General features: G+C 46.7%; 1 protein-coding gene across 1 annotated transcript in view; it reads right to left on the bottom strand.

Annotated features, from left to right (window-relative positions):
- LOC142573667 (homeobox protein MSX-2-like) overlaps positions 1 to 21,240 on the bottom strand; it is a 70,714-nt gene extending 49,474 nt beyond the window's left edge. The window contains exon 1 of the mRNA XM_075683033.1: positions 20,870 to 21,240. Coding sequence (XP_075539148.1) covers positions 20,870 to 21,191 — 322 coding nt within the window. The 5' untranslated portion in view covers positions 21,192 to 21,240. The remainder of the gene's footprint in view (positions 1 to 20,869) is intronic.
- Between the last annotated feature and the right edge of the window lie 359 nt (positions 21,241 to 21,599).

The following is a 21,599-nucleotide window of genomic DNA, read 5'->3' as shown; positions in this document are numbered from 1 at the left end:
TCACGAGACCGTATATCATACCGCAGAGGAAACCATGTAGCAAATCACTTTGTTTTTCGCTTGGGCGCTTTCTTTCTTACTTTATACTCGCCGTTGATTTGCGGCACGTATCGAGAATCATGACATCGGTTCGAGCTTGGCCACCGTTCAAATAAAATAAATAAAGAGAAAGCGAGGGCATCCCATCAATGCCGCGGGGCATACGGAGCTGCGGAAAAGCACGCCTCAGCTCTGCAGCTTCTTCCTGCTGTTTCAATAAAGGCCAGAATGCCGACCGTCATTTTTAAACCGACCCGGTGAACAGGTGAACACACATACACACGCACGCACACACACACTCTCACACACGCACACAAAAAGGGTGGGGAGTGACACGTTGCGGTCGGCCACTGGGACCGTTCCCACTGAACGATACTCACATACAGTATACGCCTGCAGAGGTGCGCCCACGGGCATATGGTTGCGGGGCGAACAAGTCTATCTGCGGCGTCTGCCGCATTAATGCACGCGCACCAGCCGCTGCAGGCCGCGCAATGGGCTGCGATGCCCTGTGTCGGCGCTTTCAATTTATCGGCATTACAGGGTGCGCGCACCGCATAAGCTACTTCGGCGCGCTTGTCAAGGGGGCCGATAGCGGGGCGGTAAAGGCCGCCTCGGCGCAATGCCGCGGCGGCGGCCGCGGTGGGTGTGCTTTATCTTGCTCCGTTGCTTCTCCACGGCAGGGGTGGAAGGAAGATTCAGCGCTCCTCGCTGCAGCCGTCCGCGCTCTGAGGGGGCCTCGCCGGAGGCCGCGCTTGGCGAGCCGCGCCGCCGACGTTACACCGATTCATCCTGCCTCCAATCTCGGCATCGCAATTGGCTGTCGTATACACGAAACGTTTAATTCCAGCTTGAACGTGCGGCGTACTAGCAGCCACCGAACTACGCCAAGTTGAAACAGTGCCGCAGTTTCCTGTTTCTGTTGCTTCTTCAGCGCTATTTCAATTAATCATGCCGTAGTATTAGGCTTAGATAATTTCTCTCTGTATAATACCGAACCTCCGCAACAGAGCTAATGCATACCTTACTTGAACGTCAGCTACGTCAACATCGGTATTCGCCTGACGAAGAGGCCTAATGTTTAGAAGGTTAAAGCTATTGATCAGTACTTTGGGGTCGAGAAGACGACGAAATGAGAGTTTTCTGCATGTTGACTTGAACCCTCTCGGCTCTCAGCTGCATGCTCAGCAAGGCATGCGACTGGCATTCTCTGCTTTTCTGCCGTGACTTGGGGCGCTGTAACGTAAAACTATTCCAAGCTTTTCTATTCCATTCTGCAATCAGCCCACCGCGATTGGTCAAAAACTTTTTCGACCACCCCCACTTCACCTGTCTGTCACGCGACGTCACGATAACCGCGATAGCTCCGCATCTGATATGACGTGTACACACTCATTATGCATAATTTGATCGAACAAAACAAAAATAGTTATTTCTGATTCGACGCCTTTTTGCCATTAGCCCTCGGCTACCGGTCAAAAGTTTTCGGGCTGCACCCACTTCACCTGCCCCTTACGCGACTTCACAAAACCGAAAAAACTTACCGCGTCAATGTGACGCGTACGCGTTAAAGATACATTATTATGCCGAACAAAACTGAATTTTCTTCGAAATAGCCGCAGGCTGCCCCGTTCCGAAAGGAATAAAAGATGGCTGCCGCCGATCGCTCCGGCACTGGCTACTCGCCCCTGCCGGAGAGCATGGGTTTATTTGCGTGTAATAAAACTTTTTGCGTGGCCGTGTAACGTTTTCGAGAACTTTCGGCACGTTTACGACCTCGATCTGCCAACTCTTCTTTGCTGAGGATCCATTTTAGCGTCATTCTTAAGCTTCCGTTGCATGCCGCAGCGATTGTCGACGAGCCACCGCAAGCTAAGTAAGAGAAAGCGGACCAATCACAGACGCCGGCACCACCCTCTTCATCCGGTTATCGATATTCAGTGCAGTGGCTCGGGCTCGGCCCCATAGAACCCCTCTCCATTGAGCGTGCTCCTCGCCTCTTGTGAGCCAATTAGATAATACAAGCCGCTCAGTGCAGACAATTTTATTCGTTTTTCGAGCAAACAAAAGTGACCGCCTATGAACGCGGGGAGCATTTGATTGGTTTGTTCAGACAACCCTGTGGGTGACCGCCCGACGTTGCGTCGGCGGTTACGCAAATTTGACGTCAGGAGATTTGAATAAAAAACATATTGGAATAGTTTTACGTTATACGGCCCTTGTTCAGTAAAGAGACAGGAGATGGGGAGGAAAGACAGAAAGGTTAACTATAGACTTTGTCGAGTTGGCTACCTTGCAGTTGGGGAGAGTGACGGCGGAACGAAGGAGGGAAGAGAATAGGCAAGCGCTCAGATTTATCACTTGCATCACTCAAGTCTGTTGTCTTCAGGAACTGTATACGCGCTCGTGTGGCCTTTTGGGCTGATTATGGTTGAGGTCAGGCTACTATAGAACCTTAACTTCAGTAAACGGTAGATTTTCCAGTTTGCTCAAAGCACACTGGGGAGTATTGACATTGTTCGTTGAAGCAGAAACAGACGCAGAAGAGATGCTTGATACTCCCCTCATATTTGCACTGAGAGCACATAGCAAGGTCACTCATTCCTATGTGGTAGTATCGTCAATTAGCGAAGACTACTCCAGTTTGCAGGCGACACAGCAGCGTTACATGACAGCGTGAGAGCTTCGGCGGTAACTGCGTGCATTGGTAATGGTAATGATGGAACGAGGCTGTGTGTTGAGATCAGCCTGCTGCTGAGCATATGCGTCACAGAAAGTCATAGAATGCATAGGAGATGCTTCCTGTACGCGCCTTCACAGGCTTTATTGTATGTATGTTTACTTCATATGGTGCTAAATATAAGAAGAGAAAAACGAACCCCTCGGTTCGCCTTGTTCTTTTTACTCATTGTCTATATACATCTACGTTTAGGTCCTCAGACCAGTAGGTGGCGTATTGTTACCATACGTGTGACTGCATGACGGCGGGCACTATTGGGGCTTGATGACATGTTTCAGCACAACGCATTTCATGCAGCACGAGATTAAAGTTGTAATCAGGTCGCGCGGCGATGCTCCTGGATGCTGTGCTTCCGGCGCTCCGAAACACTGTGCAGCAAAGAAAGCGGTCTTCCGAACCCTCTAGGAGCTTCAGATCTACTACAGGATACTATATAGGAAGCGAGACGCCACATTTCCCGGCGACGGAGGGAACTGCTTAGACGGTAACAAGATGTACAAGGTTTTATGCTGCGCCCAGAGCAAAATGGCGCCATTTCGCTTTCAGGAAGCAGTTCAACGCTATATACCACCAGAATCAGAACATTAACCATGCAGGAAACTTGATCAATGTTACTTGATCGCGAAAGGACACGACGTCGTGTTTCAGTGGCTGCCTGGTCATTGCGGTATCTCCGGCAACGACCTCGCTGACGAAGCTGCTAGAAAAGCACACGAAGGAGCAACCCTTGTTTCAATACCTTTATCGCGGACCGACGCAGCCCAACACTTAGGCAAGCTAGCGCACTCTTTGACATTGGAGAAGTGGCACACACCTGAATTCATCCAACATCGCTTGCATTCCCTCGATCCCTCTATGCAACTGCGGCTGTTACCAGGTCTTCCGCGAAATTACGAAATAGTGCTGTGCCGCTTACGTTTGGGCGTCGCATTCACCAATGCTTATGCATTTCTGATTGGAATTGCTGATAGCGCCGAGTGCAATGCCTGCGGTGTCGAGGAAACCATAGAACACCTACTGTGCTACTGCCCATCTTTTGAAAATGAAAGGCAAGACCTGTGCACAGCTCTCAATCAGCTAGACGGAAAGCCGTTCACCTTGAACAAGATCTTGGGACCATGGCCTCGCATATCGCAGCTACAAAAGGCCACAAAAGCGTTGCTGCGATACTTTCTCTTCTTTTAATCTTTCCGTCCCCCTTTCCCTTTCCCCAGTGTAGGGTAGCCAACCGGGCTCAGTCCTGGTTAACCTCCCTACCTTTCATTTATCATTTTCTCTCACTCTCTCTCTCTCTCTCTCTCTGATCAATGTTAAAGTGGATCTGACAACCTCAAGTAGAGGCGGAGCAGTTATGTGCAGCCTCAGAAAACGAAAGTGTTGGCGAAAAGCGCGATCGAAGAGAAAACACAGACGATGTATGACTATACATGGAGTGCGAGTGTGAGGTGGCACAGTGAATAGAGGCGGACATTGAAGAAAAGGAACGCGTTTTATAATACGTACATGTGGGAAGAATAATGTCGTTGTGCCGAAGCTGCTCGGTGGCGGTGAGCTAGAGAAACTTATCCTCACTGTCAACCATGCATGCCTGCAGTACAGAAAACCATATACAGGCATTTGACAGCCTGAAGAGATGGAAATATGAAATGACCGTATAAAATATCTTGGTACGAAATCCGTAGTGACATTCTGGAAACGCCCTCGCGAGCTGGCAATACAAATTTTTAAATAATTTTTTTTATAGTACCAAAGACATAATTTCCCTTCATTCTCACCTCAGCCGGATCTCTTCCAAATCTTCTGCGATGTAAACTACTGAAATTTCGCAACTCAGTATGATTTATTTCTCAATTGTACTCTACTTCTCAAAGTCTTAAGAGAGGCAATGAGAAAGCACTTACAAAAGCACAGTGAGAAAGCCCACCTGTAGACAGAAGAAAACGAGCTTGAGAAAAGTGGCTTCATTAAAAGGCGACGTCTTCGCCGAAAGGAGAGTAAAGAAACAAGAGCTTCTGTTACTTTCTCTTTTTTTTCCCGCAGTTTAAAAAAACAAGCATTCGGGACTTATGCCCTCGTTTGCCACAAATGCGCCGAATGCTGCATGTGAACGTCGCCGTTCTTTTCCTTTTTGCTCCTTCAGAAACGAGCGCATATAGCATTCAGTTCTCATTTGGATCGAGGAAGCGGAAGCAGACATGGACAGAAAGGCGAAAATGCGGCAGGCAGCGGGAATTAATGTGACGGAGCACTTCGTAACTGGCATAATTGTGTCAACTGCAGCGCAAAGCGTTTCCTATATACGGCCTCACTTATTGCGCGCCTGCGCGCGCAGAGATGTGAAGCACAAAGCCCGTTTTATTCGCTCACTTGTTTCATGGTTCGTGGTGGAATGCGCACGCGCCCGGTTCATTGCCTTCTTTGAGACGCTTTGCCGTTAGCAGTAGAAAATTAATGAGAGTGATGATGCCGGCGTTAAGCCTGTAGAGTGTGGTCATGCATTCTTTAATAGTCGATGTGCACTGAGGTTTCTTTCTCCTCTATTCTTTCTTTTTATAAATATGCAAGTAAATGCGTCGGAAATATACAAGGTGGCCCAGTTAACATACACGAAGTTTCTTAAGAGAATCAAAGCCCTCTGTGCTGATGAAACCAACTACGCCTTGAAACAAGATGTCCAGTTGGTATTCACAGACTCAGAGTATTCTTTTCTGTGGCTCTTCTGCGCTTAAAAGAAAAGCTCGCGAAATTTTAAAAGTTCCACCGCGGCCTCCCCGAGGTTCAACTGGTAGCGAAGACTTATAAACTCCCCTACATTCGATACATTCAAAAGATGGCGGCTAATTGGCACTTGAACCCGCCGTGGTTGCTCAGTGGCTATGGTGTTGGGCTGCTGAGCACGAGGTCGCGGGATCGAATCCTGGCCATGGCGGCCGCATTTCGATGGGGGCGAAATGCGAAAACACCCGTGTGCTTAGATTTAGGTGCACGTTAAAGAACCCCAGGTGGTCGAAATTTCCGGAGTCCTCCACTACGGCGTGCCTCATAATCAGAAAGTGGTTTTGGCACGTAAAACCCCAAATATTATTAATTGGCACTTGTGCCATCGGTGCCACGGGAAGACACTTCCGGTGGAAGAAAATCTAGTTTGACGTCACGTTCAGAGGAAAGCAAGAAATACTCACCAGGCTTGCGAACTACTTGGCGATATAGCGGCACAATCACATTTACATCTGCGTGCGCGAGCACATACAGAGTACGAATCCGTGACCCTATTAAAAAAAGTTCTGCAAAGTGATCGAGGCTGAATCATGGATATTTCGGTCTTGAGACGAGCAGTAAACCGACTGATCTATGGACTTGTTCACTTTTCGATCACTGATGCCTCGCCACGAGCTGCTCGTGGGTCAATGGGCTTGATGGCCCATTTATTAGACGCTATAGCCGTTGTCGTTAACGATGAAGTTATGCGCCAGCCGTAAGAACATCACACTCTGAATCTTGCGTACGTCCAAAGATTGCACGTCGCGGGGTTCTTCTGAGTGGCCTAATCGCTGTTTTAGTTCCGCCCATAATGGCACCGTAGGCGAGCTGCTTTGGTGCTTCTCAGCCACGTCGAGCTCGTCTGCAAACGTAATAGCCGATTTCGTCCGTCGTATGGATCCTATACCCTCTGAATACGATGTGACGATCCTTTCATGCACGCACAAGGCCAGGCGAATTCTAAGCCTCATGTCGTTTCGAGCGGGCATATTAGAGGGTGGGATCGGGCTCATTAGATACGATCAGTCACAGTGCTCTTAAAGCTACGAAAGTTGACTGCGCATCACCATTTCATCGTCAGCCTAAATAACGTCGACAAAAAGTGCTAACGCATACAAGGCTGAAGAATGGGAGAAACAGACACGGCCTCGGTTTTACTTAAGTAACTTGTTCATATGCGACGCGACGCACGCGAAATACAGTAGTCAGATTAGATACTATTCGCGCGTTTGAATCCCGAGTCTGGGTGCGGCCGAATGGAAATTGTCGCGCGCAAACGGGTTTTCGCTCGTGCTATGCGACGGGCCACATGCGACAGACGTCTCAAAGAACTCGCGTTGGCACGAAGCAAGGACATGCGGGCATGATGGCTAGGGCATCCGGCTGTTGTGCTATAGCACAACAGCCGGATCAGGGTTCGAGGGGGGGGGGGGGGGGGGAGCAGAACGGATGTGAGACAGGAATCTGCCTACGTGCCGCAACGTGCCTGGGATGAGGGAAGGAATGCTTCGCATTATTAGAAATTCAGACATCTCGCTTACAAATATTGAAGTCCGCGCGGGAAAACAGGCATCATGTAGTTCTGTAAGAATTCACTATGACAGAGGAAAGAAAAAAAATAGCTAAAAACAAACACAGATATCCGCTCCAATGTCGTGAAGTGACCACTCTCTCAGCCACATCGGCCGAATTTCACTGAGGGCACCCGCCACGGTGACTCATGAGGCTATGGTGTTGTGCTGCTGAGCACGAGACGAGGTTGTGGATTCGATTCCAGGCCGCGGCAGCCCCATTTCAACTTGAAATAAGTGCAAAAAAAAAAACTCGTGTATACTTAGGTCTATAGGTGTACTTAAACAAATCCAGGGGATCCAATTTAGTACACGGAGCCCTTCACTATACAGGGTGTCCTTCGTATAACCCATTGTGCAGTTTTGGAGCGTCACACCTCACTATTAAATTTTATTGGGGGGCATGGAGAAAAAGAATTAAATTTCTGGGGTTTTACGCGCCAAAACCACGACTCGTTTATGAAGCACGCCGTAGCGAGGGGCTCCGGATGAATTTTGACCACCTGGGGTTCTTTAAATTGCACCCAATGCACGGTTCACGGGCGCTTAACATTCCGCCCTCATTAAAGAAAGAGAGAGAGAGAGAGAGGGGGAGGGAGGGAGAAGAGGAAGGCAGCTCTTTTATGAAAACTTGTGTAGTTGTTGGAGTCGCTGGCTAGAGGAATATACCTCAGGCCGACCTCTCAGCATTTCGTATCATTAAACTTCTCTCTCTCTCTCTCTCTCTCTCTCTCTCTCTCTCTCTCTCTCTCTCTCTGTGTAGTTGAATGCCCGACGGTATCGGCCTTTTTACATGTCTTCAAAGTTATAACACATTCATATATGTCCGCCTTGATTTTCACTGCTGTCGCATCTCTCCTGCATATTTTCAAAACACTAACCTTGGTATAGTTTTTTTACTAAGATTGCTGTTTCAACCATTTCCGTTCTTTCGTGTATTTTATTGTATTCACTCGTATGTATTCAGTGTACGTATTCATTTTTAACCCGCGCTCCTCGCTAAGGTCTGAAACCCAGACCAGCAGTACTGAAAATAAATACATAAATAAAAATGGAGAAGTTAATTTGTCTGGCGGCATGGCTAGCATACGTACTGCTGTGAATGCGACGATAAATGAAATGATACGCGCAGGACATGCGACACTTAGCACACGCATCACACACAATACTAAAGTATTAAAGCATATAACATTGTCCCTTAGAAATGTTACGAGCGCCTTCGTAGCGTAGGACTCACAGGCGCACTAGCCTATATGCAACATATGCTCGGAGCACATTTCGGAGCTCAAGGTGTGAACCCTGAAGGGGTCACACCTTGAGCACCTTGGGATGCAAAGAGCTTGAAATTGCAAATTAAGTGTGCTATGACCTCCCGTACATTGCATGCACGCGTGGAACTATTGCGATTCTACCGGTTTTATTTTACACGAGAAGTATTTTGTGTAGGCAACGTTCAGACGAATACGGTGATGGCATGCCCGATCACGCCTGTCAAGTCCACACGGCATGCGAAAATCGCACATTGGGCCACAAGTGCGGATATAGGTGTGCTGCTCCGGTCTGTCCGCAAATATACACTGGCTGAACCGTATCTCCTATATACGGGCAGGACTGGGCAAAGATACTTTGCAATTGTATCATGATACGATGCAAGATATTCGAGCAACAAGTATTTCAGATACGGATACAAGATAGTACCGCAATTACTGTATCCGATACGATACTTTCCATTTGTATCTTAAGATGCTTCGATACACTGGGAAATTTCTTATTATAGATATATATGATGTAGCAGCAAACGCGCATGCACAAAAATGTTTGCTAGGAAATTTCTTAACTCCGACCAACCTTGCTTCATTGGAATGAGCTGTCAGTTAGTATCTCAAAATAGTTGTCTTACTTGCGCAAATTATAATATTTTCATTCCGAAGCAATGGGTCAAAGCGACTAGACGCAAGGCAACCCCATTCTTGCATTGTTAAGACTTCGTAACAAAGCACCACGCAAGAGAAATTTTGATAACGACACTATAACGTGTGGGGATGCACGACTCTCACGCGTTCCCTGATATGCTGTTTTCCCCGCATGGTTCCCGTCTCCGGTAATCCGGCTTCGCCGCGTGCTTCACGGCGGCGGTCGGTGTGGTTGCAGAGTACTACGAGAGATGGCGCGAGTGTTGCGCTGCTAACGTCACCTAACGGCGGGGTTACTTGGGCGCAAAAGGGAGAAGGCTGTTCCTCTTCGGCGTGGGGTCGGAAAGCAGCGCGGTCGTTCCGTGCGTGTGCCGGTCCATGCTTCTGAGAGACCGCCTCGCGAGGCCTAGGAGCAGGACACTGGAATGGACGAACACGATCGTTCGAACTCGCCACCGTTAGCATGACCGTACACGCGAAGACCAGGCGGTGGTGTCCAGTATGGGGACGAACATATTCGCTCGCTATCCAGTCGCGGTGAGTCGGACTTCCTCGATTTCGCGCGCCCATCGGCATGTTATGTGGATAGCAGTGCCGCTAGCAGGCATTAGTGTATGAGAGGTGGAATAAATGCCCTTGTGATTGTTTGCACTACTGTGTCCTCGTTCCTTTGTCCCAAGAGCACGTGCTACACCCGACAATCGGCATCAGTATTGGCGCGAAAGATGCCGCGCGCTTTGGCGTACGCAGCACAGTACAGTGACTGTAAGCGTCATGGCACCGACGCAACTAAAAAACAAAAAAATCAAGAGAACAAAATGTCGGCTGCGCGCAGACATTCGCGCGTTTGTTTTTGTCGAGACGGCGTGAGTTCAGCCAACGTTTATAGTCTCGCACGGTGATGTTGCGATAGCAGTATCTTGTATCTTAAGATACACACTACATTATTTCATGTATCGGAAATACAGATACTGATACACGTCGTTCCAGGCGTATCAGGATACAGATACAAGATACCCAAAGAGTATCTAAGATAGTATCTAAGATATACGTATCTTCGATACCAGCGCTGGATAGTGATTATTCTTAATATTTATAAAATTTTTAGTAATCGCCTGTTGCAGATAAGTTTACTCTAGTTCTTGAGCTCGATTATTCACAGAGGTGGACATTTCTCGCACGAGAAGTCGAAACACATATTCACCTAATTAATGAAAATAAATAGTTAACTGCTTAATTAATTTGCGGCACATATTGCAATTTACAAATTGTAGTCACTCAGCTTGCAAAGCGTATCCACTTGAATCTCTAGGATGACACCAGTTTCGAGATATTTCCGGAGTGTGGGATGAAATACATGGGCCTTCAAGTTACTCTCGTGCTTCAATGCATAAAAGAGAGTTTCATTAAAAAAGTAAGCGGAACAACAGGGCATTCTTACGGCGAGTTTGATGGCGCATAGATGTCATTCTGAAAATTCATTCCAAGTGGATACGCCTTGCAAACTCACAAACTACAATTTGTAGATTGCAATATGTGGCGTAAAGTAATTGATTAAGCAGTTAATTAGCGAATTTTTGTTAATTAGCTGAATATCTGCTTTGATATCTCGTGCAAGTCCGCCTATCTGAATAATCCAGCGCAAGGGCCACAGTTATGTTACCCGCAACAGGCAATTTTTAAAAATTGCATAGAACTTAAAGAGTGATCACCCCGTATATAAAAAGATATAATTCGTTCGGAGTCCGGAGTTGGGAATCGCATGCCCACCGAAGTTCGGTAACTCACAAATACGCCTCGAGTTTAGGCGCTTTTCACGCAACTCGGCATTTCATTTCACTGACCCCAGCGAACGCAGCAGTATTCACGCACCAAGCCATTATCTAGAGCCCTTTCGCACAATTGCGACTATACGGGATCACGGCCGGGGACGCTATTCATCGGCACGCCACAGTCGTCACCATGCAGCGTCCAGCCCGCGACCCACACAAAGCATTCAGCCATGCGCCGACTATACTTTTCTACAGACTCGACAACGCTCTCGTGTTACATTGATATATATTTTTTTGCCGGTTTACGCGTTTCGCACTCTGCATGCGCGCGCGTTGCGCGGTGCGTGAGGTTTTGATGTTCACGGATGCCGTCGTCACCCCTGGGAGTCTATAAGAGCTACCGCTGTAAGACAAATTATTAAACTCTGCATTCGCAAAACAGCGCTCTTTTCCGCTAGGTTTGGGTGCAATAGCAATACGTAACTGCAGCGAGACAATGTTTTTTTTTTTAATTTCACACGCTCATTGCGTTGAGAACGCGCAACAATGCTGCCAATTTACGCAGGCCGAAAGTGTTGGCAGGTTAAATTATAGGATCTAGTCGCAGAACCTGATGCGACCGTATAAACATCACTGTCACAGAGAAGATCTTTCATTTTGAGGCTACCTTAAACAGATTGAATAAAAACTGCGTGGTAGCATACACCAGACGACATATAAACAACGGCGTGCCCTTAAGTCTGCAAGTGCTACTCAAGCTTACACGAGAAATGCGTGTCTGTTTTTTTCTCCTCCTTTTTATTGGCGTATATAGCTTTCTTTCCATATAAGACTGTACCCAAACTTAGAATAAAGAGCAAAATAATAAGGGGCTTACACCTATATATATAGCGCTATATATAGTATACGCCGAACTGCTAATATCGGCATGCCATATATTTACGGCCCAATTAAGAAACACCAACCTCCACTGTCAATTACATCTCGGCACGCAAGGGTTTTGCGCTAACTATAAATTGGAGTCATAATTACCGCGTACACCGTGCTCATGGAGTTTCTCAAGCGGATGTATACCCGAATACCCGCAAATCGCCGCTTGTATTACAATACTTGCGTCTGTTACGAATGTGCTTTTCCGCATGACGAAGACAAGTGTCCTTGTCGAAACGTTGCCTCCAGAGACATTCCTCGTTCGATCGCTCTTCGTTTCCTTGACCGTCCACATTCCTGTGAACTTCTGCGTTGTTTGAATCCGATGCAGCTCATGCTTCAGTCACCATGCGAGCAGACCGGTGTGCGCGGCAACATGCGAACGGTAATGTGAACATGCATGCGCACTATAACCTCCGCATGGTTGATAAACTCTCCACCGTGGAAACTTGCCGCATCGAGCTTCACTGGTGGCAGTATACTCCCGTGAAACTGGAGATTGATGTTAACCAAACGAGGTGTGACCAGTGCGCCGAGAAACCCGGCTGCAGTGTGAGCGGATAGTTCGGTTCGTAGAGAACGGCCGCCGATGGATACAAAATACTCTTTGCGCTACCAGTTGAAACAATGTGTAAGAAATTTGAGGACCGCAGCAACCTTCATGCAGGAGCAGGCAAGCTATAGAGGGGGAACAACTCGAATCGTTAAAGTGCCAAAGAGGAGGTTTATGTACGTATATAACGGAAGTCGGAGACCCAAGGGATGTAAAAGCGACATCATCATCTTTACCTTTGACGAAGTTCAAGTGGGCAAAGGGGAGAGTGAGCGGACGATCCCACGCACCCGGAAAACTAATGAGAAGGAAGACGTTGATGACGACAGTAACACGAGTGAAATTACCCTTGACCGAGAGACGCAAGAACACGCGGCACGGGAAATCTATCCGAGCGTTTGCGTTTTGCGACTTTTGAAGGAAACGATGCCTAGAACCCACAATTTATTCACGCTGTCTTCGTGACTAAATTTCCGATAAAGCATACAGACTTCTCATCTAAAGGGCAAAGTGCAAAGCTAAGTGAGCTTAGCCTCATGACGTTATCTCTTTTTTCGAGTTCTAATTTGCCAAAAGACCATGGGTTAATTATTAGCGAAGGAAACCTTTTTTTTTAAACTCCGCGTCCGAACGGTAACAGCCTTGCATTTGTTTATGTGATAGATTTCAAAGTATTTTCGCCTGTCTGTGACGTAGTCTACTCTTTCTTTCTTTCTTCCTTCCTTTCTTTCTTTCTTTCTTTTTCAGAACAAGTTAAAAAAATTCAGTAAGTGGAGTCTTTCCTTTAGAATACAATATGATCCTTGTTTATCGATAAGCTATTAACCTGTACCAAACAAACACCATACAAATCTCAGAACGTCACGAGGAGATATATATGCATATACAGGGTTTCTTTTTTCTCGTTTTTTGAAGACAATACATAAACTTCATTAGCATGTAATGAGCACAAGGACCATGGCGTTTTCGCAGGCGATTTCCTAAGTGAGGCGGAAATACTTTGCTGATCGTAACGTGAGGTTCAGAAGACTAATTAAAAAAGTTCATTCATTAACTTTTTTATTAGTGCCTTGGGGGCAGTTGTCTAAATTGCATATTTGGAGGCAGCGAAATTTTCATGCACACCCGTCTTTTAAAAATCCTGAAAATCGTACCTAATTCGAGATATTCATCATCAAATTGCAAAGCTCAATCGAGGCAATATCGAGACTGAGCGCGTCCTGCTGCGCGCCTTGAGTGCTCTCAAGACATTGTAATGTATTTAGAAGCAATGTATAGTCTATATCTGAAACTAAAAATAGCGTAGAAATGACGTTTTCAAGACTGCAAAACGTATCGATATACCTTGCAAGTTTTCTGTTACGCACAAACGACCCTTACAGTTATGTCGATTACCGGTCAAAACCAGCTGTTTCTAATACCCCTGTTACACGGGCGACCATAACCGCGGTTACCGTAACCGCGATTATCGCTAAACGCGGCTAGCGAGGTTACACGGCAGGCGAAACTGCGGTTAGGCTGCTAACCGAGGTTATGGAGGCACCATACCGAGGTTGACCGCCAACCGAGCTTGGCAACCTCGGTTTAGTGTAACCGACGTTTCGGAAACGGGCAAAATGGCGGACGGTACTTCTCCCGAGTGCAGCGCTGGCGCTTCCCAGATATCTTCCAAAAAGCGTATCATTTGGCCTGACACGATAACTGAGGCACTGATACGCGTTTGGGAAGATAATCTGGCCGCTCTGCGCTCAAGTAGTCGGCACGCGCGCCTCTACACAGAGATGGCGGCTACGCACAAATTTCAAAATTTAAGAACACCGCTATCAAACTGGACAAGTGAGACACACACTGTGCGTCTCACTTTCTTGTATAGTTTGATGGCGCTGCTCTTAAACTTATCACTTCAGTATTTTTAACATGTACTTTTTTGTGATTATTTGTGCAATGTGAAATCGCAGTGCACATACATTAACACCTGAAATCACTGCCTCTTCTTCCTTTCTTACTATTTTCTTTTTTGCAAATGCATGAGTATAGTAAAGTGCATTCGCGTAAAGTTGTACTCCCTTTAATTATGTAACCGATGTTTGTTAGTTGAAACATTCATTTGTCCATGAAGAATTCTTGTTTTACTTTTTCGTTCAGTGGACTTAATTTTATTTTAGATTTACCCATTTGTGGCCCTTAATTCTGACTTTTTATGTAGTTTTTTGCCCACCAGGCATGTTCACAACTAAGAGCAGGAGTATCGAAAATAACCTACACGTGCAAAACGCAGTCTTACACGTTAAAGCTCTCAAATATGACAATTGTTTTGCTGAAAAATAACATCTTTATACCACTGTAATCAAATGTCGAAGAAAAATTATTCACAACGAAGCCTGTACGCAAGAGATCACGTCACGCGTCATCAGACCATTAACTGTGATCGGGATAACCCGTGTAACTCTGGCGGACTAGGGTTCGCGTTAACCACGGTTGAGCGAGTTAACCACGGTTGTTTAAGCGCGGTTAAGCTGCCCGTGTAAATAGGGTATAAGAGTATTTTGCCTTTGGCTAGCCTTTCCTTCACCTCTGTACTGTATACGTACTACATATGTATATATAGTTAGCCTTGCAGGCCGATGTCGTCACATCTCTCGGCTGAATAGCCAGGCAGAAACTTATTCGTCGCTTACATGCATGCACACGTGAAGCTCACTTTGAGCAAAGCATCGTGTCCAGAAAGATTTATGACGCTAATGTTGGTGCATATGGTTTTCGGTGTCCTGCTGGAAAACCAAAGCCTCAACACGTTCAAAGAACATGCACAGTCGCTACTCATTTGTCAAATTGAAAATCCTTTCTTGAATAATAAAAAGGCCATTCGGCTGTAACGTGGCGGCCCGTGCTTTATGACGCGCTTGCAGATACGGAGTGAGAGCTATAGGGTAAAGCGACACGGTGCTTCTTTTCTTTTGTTAATTGCATGAACGGTTCCGTATATTAACGAAATGAGGCATTTGTAGCGATCCACTATATGTACATCTCATCAGCCAATTATTTCACTAGACGGCAGGCTGAACGACCTCAACGTACATTTTCCTCCACATCGCCTAAAGGTCGTCAGCTCGCACAAGGGAGCTTGCCTTCCTCAAGTCCCCTTGTCGAATACGTTGGCTTCAGCACATTTCTTGCTCTACCGCTGTAATAACTTAAGCTTCCATCTTGCTCTGACCTTCTGCCTTGTTCGGACACACACACAAAAAAAGGGAAGTCTTCCTCACTGAAGACACTGTTGCCACGATGCAAAGAATGTACGCGACTAATTAGTTTACATTATTGTAATGCATGACATTTATCGTTTCACGATAGTTTAACACAAAGTGGTAATTGTATCACTTGCAGTGCAATAATTTTGTCAGTAAAGAGTCCAATATCTGTACAGCAAGTTAAGTAATGTATAATTAATGCATACATTTCCACTAAGTGCGTTAAATTATACATTTTTTTATATTATATAACTCATATAAAATAGAACTCATATAAGACATGGGACACGACTAGACGAGCTTGTTAAAAACGTGAAGCCGTCATCACATCTTCGGCCGCATGAAGTGCGCAGAAAGCGTAATACAGAAGTATAGCATTTTCTCAAGCCCAGCCGCGTAAGCTATAGGTATACCCGTATAGGATATCAGAGGCATTGATATCCTATAGTTCCGAGTAATTTCTAACCGCTCAGGAGTCTTCAACGCGCAGAAAAATTTTAGCAAACAAATGTTTTAACATACCGCCTTTATCTGAATCTGTCCTCTGCGGCTGATAATTAATCGAACCCATGACCTCGTGCTTAGCTACAGAACGCAAGAACCCCTGAGGTCATGCGGTGGACACTAATGAATTATCGTAGAACTACAGCTCCTCCACAAAACAAAGCGTGACTTGGATAAAAACTGTTTACAGCATGTGCTGCAACACCATTAGTTTATCACAAGGTTGCTATATACCATGTTAAATACTCATCGCAATATGACAAAATATGATATGATGCATAATTATAACTTTCAGCCACGCCTTGTTGCGTTTATATGTGTGGACAAAAATGTGAGGAGCATGGCTGTTAGCTTAAGCGTTAAAATTTTCTTTAAAACTCGGCACCAGGGATACTGTATAGGGAGGGTGTTTACAATCGAGGTTAGATCATTCAGGTTAATCTAGAATAATGCTTACCCCACCGCTATAAAGCTAGAAATATTTAATATTCTTACCGACTACGATTTCTTGCCATGAGTTTGAGCTCCATTTACTTATTTATTTTTCATTTCCACAGTGCGGCATGGGAGCCATAATAGTTTCCTTGCGATTTATCTGGTTAACCTCCCTGCCTTTCCTCTTCATCTCTCTCTCTCTCTCTCTCTCTCTCTCTCTTGAGCTATCTTGCAGTTTTTGTTTATTCATTGCGCATGCACGAAATTCACTTATTCATGTCAGACGTTTTTCACTCGTAAATCGCAGTAAGCGGGCTGGAGGCACGAACGGCTATAGCCTCGGTTTAACACAGGAAGAGTCAACGGTGCATGTGCAGTAACAGAACATATTGTATACATATATAGAAACGGAATACATCTGCTGCGAACAATCCGACAACTGCAAGCACTTCGACTTGGCTATTTAACTGGGTACTTTTCTTTACCTTTTGATATATCTATCTCTTCATATGCCCTTTACTAATTATAGCAATGCGCTGCTCACTATGTTATGCAGGCACGTAGAGCGTTACTTCGCGCATCAGGGAATTGCTCCCAGCATAAAGATGAGGGCCAGCGTATTCAGTATGGATCACAGGTCTCTCGCTTACATGAAGGTATAACCATTATATTGCTCACGTTACGCACTAGCTTGTTTGACGACGTCGGACTGCAATAATACATTGGCATATTGCAGTGATCTGAAGGCGATTAAAAGAGGTCATAACAAAGCATTTCAGACATAACATGATCACTTTTTGTCAGTTCTTTAGCCCTTTATTTGTGTCGATGCTCAGCACATGTATAACCTCTGATTTACTCAGTTTCTTTCCGTGCACAATGCTCGGACATGTTCGTAAAGAACGTGACATTATCATGCTTTCGCTATACGTGGTATACGCAAAGAGTGAGCATACTTGATCGATGCTTTCTTTCTTTATACGTCTCAGAGCTACAGCTCGCTGTGGGGAGCACCATATAGGGAAGGGCTGCAGGTGAATTTTGAGCCACCTGGGTCTCTTTATCCTCCGCGTAAATCTCATCACACAGGCGGGTTTCTATGCTGCACCTTTCGAAATGTGCAGTCGGTAATCAAACCCGCATTCTGTGTGCTCCAACGCGGAACGCAGTGTATTCTGAGGTATACCCCGGCTGGGCCAGAACGTTCTTTCTTAATTGCCCCGGAGATGTGCATATGTTTGTTCACACACAGGCTCATACAAACAGACACACACAGACACACGTACGCACGCACAAATGGAAAAAGTTATTGCGTCAGAAACGTTCGTAAGAGCAGGTGCCACCCTATCGTGATATCGCATGCATAAGCGAAGGCGGCCGACCGATTGCAAACAACATGTACGAAAGAAAAGATTGGTGGGATTCGGCCCCTGTACTTTAATTACTTAACTTGGCACACAAAGGATTGTACGATTGTATGATATAGTTCATACCATGTACGAAGTTGTATGAACAAATGAACCGAGAAGCACGTTATTAGCTTTCACATAGCGGTTTGTGGTACGAACTAATGTTTCATATACATGGGAATACGCACGTGGACGATGAAAATAGATTCGAAGTTAGTATCCTTGCGCTGCAGAGTACTAAAGTTGGCGTGAATAATTCACTTACACTTCTGAGCCCATGTACAGAAAAAATCTCTTACGTCAGTATAGCATATACTGTTCGTATGAGCAATGCGAGCCCATAGTTTTGCAGGAATATTATTATCAGAGGTGGTCGGTCAATGGAAAACATCACTTACGAACTTGGGCTTTTGTGGATTCGGCCCCTATACTGCGGGCAACTGTAGACTGCATGGCGTAAATAACAACATGAAATTAAAGGCGCCACCGGGCAGCGTGTTTCACACCGATTTCGGCAGCGCTTTCTAGTTTTCTGACGGCAGGAAACATATTGTGATGTAGCCATGCTTCGAACAAAATACAACTCGCAGTTACACGACGAAATGCGTATCACGAACGAAATGTGTTTTAGTTTTTTTTTTTCGTTTTCTGACAGCCCGAATTTCTATCAGCAATTCAGTCACCCGGAAAAATCGCATTTTTTGAGAAGCAACATTTGTCACCAAATGAGGCCGGTCTTCAAACAAACACCTTGGAACCCTCATCGGGGACACTTTCTCGGACGGACGCACACGCACATTTTGCTATACCTGCCATGACGGTTGCGCTCATGAAAAGAAAAGCTAAAATGACAGGCTCGGATCTATTGCACCCTTTGCATATAACGCGAGTTCTCAACCGAAGTGCTGGAAGCAGCTGGCAGTCATTCTGTGCACGCACCATGACTTCTATCAAAGCGCAAAACTTGGCGAGCTGGTCAAAGCTTATTGTCACGAAAGACACAAAATTAAAGGGCTACACGGTTTCTGGGTTGTGTTTATCAGTATGCTTGCGCTATCGCGAAGACTAAACGTGCGCTGAATGCTCAAAGTATGAAAATAATAATAATAATAATTATAATATTAAGCTAGCAGCTTCAGAGAATCAAAGCAATGTTGTAAATTAATACTCGTGGATATACAATGTCAGCGCATGTGATAAACCACACCAACTCCCTATTCTGCTTACATTAACACTATATTCAACAGTCATAAATTTGTTATTTTGTGGCAAGGGATACGAAGTTATGCATGAACTCCCGGCCTTCGCGAAAACAGAAATGGTGGCTTCTCACATAGCCACTCATAGTGTTTGCGTATTACCAATTACCCGACAGCGATTGCGAATTGGTAATTTATTCACCATGTATAATTACAGAATTGGTTATATACATCACATTCCGCTACAGGTTTGCAGAGGTACACAAATCAGCTTTCCTGACGACGACTCGCTTTATTTTTCTTGTTTTTTTTTTAATTTATACGCTCCTTGAACTTCCTTTATGGTAGCGAAACAGTGGCATCTATATCGTTGATGACAGGCTCGAATCCTAATTGCGTCAGTGTCTTCGTAGTAGCGTGCCCCTTCGGTTCCCTCAGTAGGCACCGCGCCAACTGCATTCTCTTTCTATTCAATCAGCAGCGATCGACGGCTTCATTCTCACTGCATTCCGAGGCGATGAACGAGGCCGATTCGCGCCGGCATCACAGCTTTGTGACATAATTCCATGGCCGTGGCTTGCACTGGATAGAGTTCGAAGGCATATTGGCTGCTGACGTAAGTAGAAAGGCCGTCGCGCTTTGAATACGCGCGAACTAGAGCATATATACGAACGTGGTACAGCGGGGAAGGAAGTATGCTTTGTAGAGCGTATAGGTTTTGCAAATAACTCAATGGTATACGTGCGGACATTCATTCATTTGCTAATTTCTTGGAGCTATAGAGATACTTGAAGTTTCATTACGCGCGCTGGCATCAAAATGAAACAAAACTCGTTGATGGACGAATTGCTGTTTATCACAGTTTGCATAATTTAGATTAACGTTTGAGAATTAGCAAGCTTAGTGTACCAGTGATTGAGGCTCCGGTTTGGAGGTCAAACCTCAATCAGCGGTTGTTTTCATTGATCAGTGCATGCAAAGCAGCAGCACTGTCTGGCGCCTCATACACCTGAAAGCAATACAACTAGTGTTGTATTGCTTTGAGCTCAGCAGGCTGCCGAACACGCTCCGCACACGTCGTGAGTGTATTCTATGTTTATTATATCATAAGAGGAACATTAAGAAAAGAACATTTTCATCGAACACAACAAATGGCAGTGGTGCATTTGCTTGCCATACACGCTATGCATATTACATGTGAATTCTGCGGTCGTAGTTTTATTTTTAAATTAAATTATGCCCCAAAAATAAAGGTACATTGATCAGATTTAGGTGACGCCATTTCACATGTCATGGTCCCATTTTATTCTCTATATGACAACTTTTGAGAACATTCATCTTTAGTCGTTTCAAACCCCGTTACAATGGCGCGAAGGCTGCTGAAGTTCTGTTAAGGCTCGCTCACACTATAGCCGACCCGACACCGATTTCGGTTTGCCGACCGTCGGCGACAGCGTTTTTTAGCTTCGTGTAGGCGCCCTTGTCACACTGTACCAACGCCGACAATCTGCCGATGGTCGGCGAAGAGCTCGGCGTCGGTACAGTGGGACAGAGGCGCCGACACGAAGCTAAAGAACGCTGTCGCCGACGGTCGGCAAACCGAAATCGGTGTCGGGTCGGCCTAGTGTGAGGGAACCTTTACTGAACTGTCACCGACAAGAAGCTGATAATGGATTGTTTCGGTTCCATCGCGCGCATGCAGCAGAGCGGCAGACGAGTGGGCATTTGCAAGGCGACACCCGTCAGAGCGTTAAATAGGGGCGGCCGCGGAACTAAGGGGGGCGGCGACTCACTGGGCAGTGTGTGGTGTGGCGCCAGGCCGAACCAGGAGGGTCCGCAGGGCTGCGTGCCGCTGGCCGCGTGCAGGGCCCAGCCGAAGTGACCGCCGGCCGCCGGCGCGTGGAGGAACGAGAAGCCCGGGTCGCGCGGCTGCGCAGCCGCGTGCAGGAAGCCGGCGGCGAAGGCCGGCGTCGTAAACCTCATCTGTCCGCTGGGCCGGGTGTCGGCCAGCAGCGAGGCGACCGAGAAGGGCGACGGCTTGGTTGGCGTGGCCGCCCGGGTCTCGGGCGACGCGGGTTCGGGGGGCCCTCCTGCCGCGGGACCCGGCGAAGACATGTCACCGGCGGCGGTGCCTTAGGCGTCGCTCCTCCATGCCGGCCACTGCTCGGTCTGCTACACAACTTCTTGGCGCGAGCCGGCCGCTGCCCGACTGGCGACTCCCCCCGCCTCGGGGCCGTCTCCCCAGCGGGGCGCCCCGCCGCGCTCATTGGCTCGGCGCGCCCCTGCTCGCGAGGGGGACCGCCGAAAGCGTGCCGGCCCGCTTCCACGCCTTCGTCGCGTTCTCCCGCGCCGCCCGCCGCAGCGTCTTGCCACGGCTGTCACGCGCCTCCTTGGCCGCGGTCGCGCTTCAGCCGCCGTGGACATAGCGTGCTGACGATCTGCTTCGCAGCCTGAACGCTGCCATGGATTTCCTCCTCTGCGAGCTGCGCTGCGCTAACTGAAGCGCGTCACGCAGCCTCCTCA

Source organism: Dermacentor variabilis, chromosome 1, assembly GCF_050947875.1.
Source record: "Dermacentor variabilis isolate Ectoservices chromosome 1, ASM5094787v1, whole genome shotgun sequence".
NCBI lineage: Eukaryota > Metazoa > Arthropoda > Arachnida > Ixodida > Ixodidae > Dermacentor > Dermacentor variabilis.
Note: the sequence above shows the minus strand (reverse complement) of the source record. Positions and strands in the feature narration are given on the sequence as shown.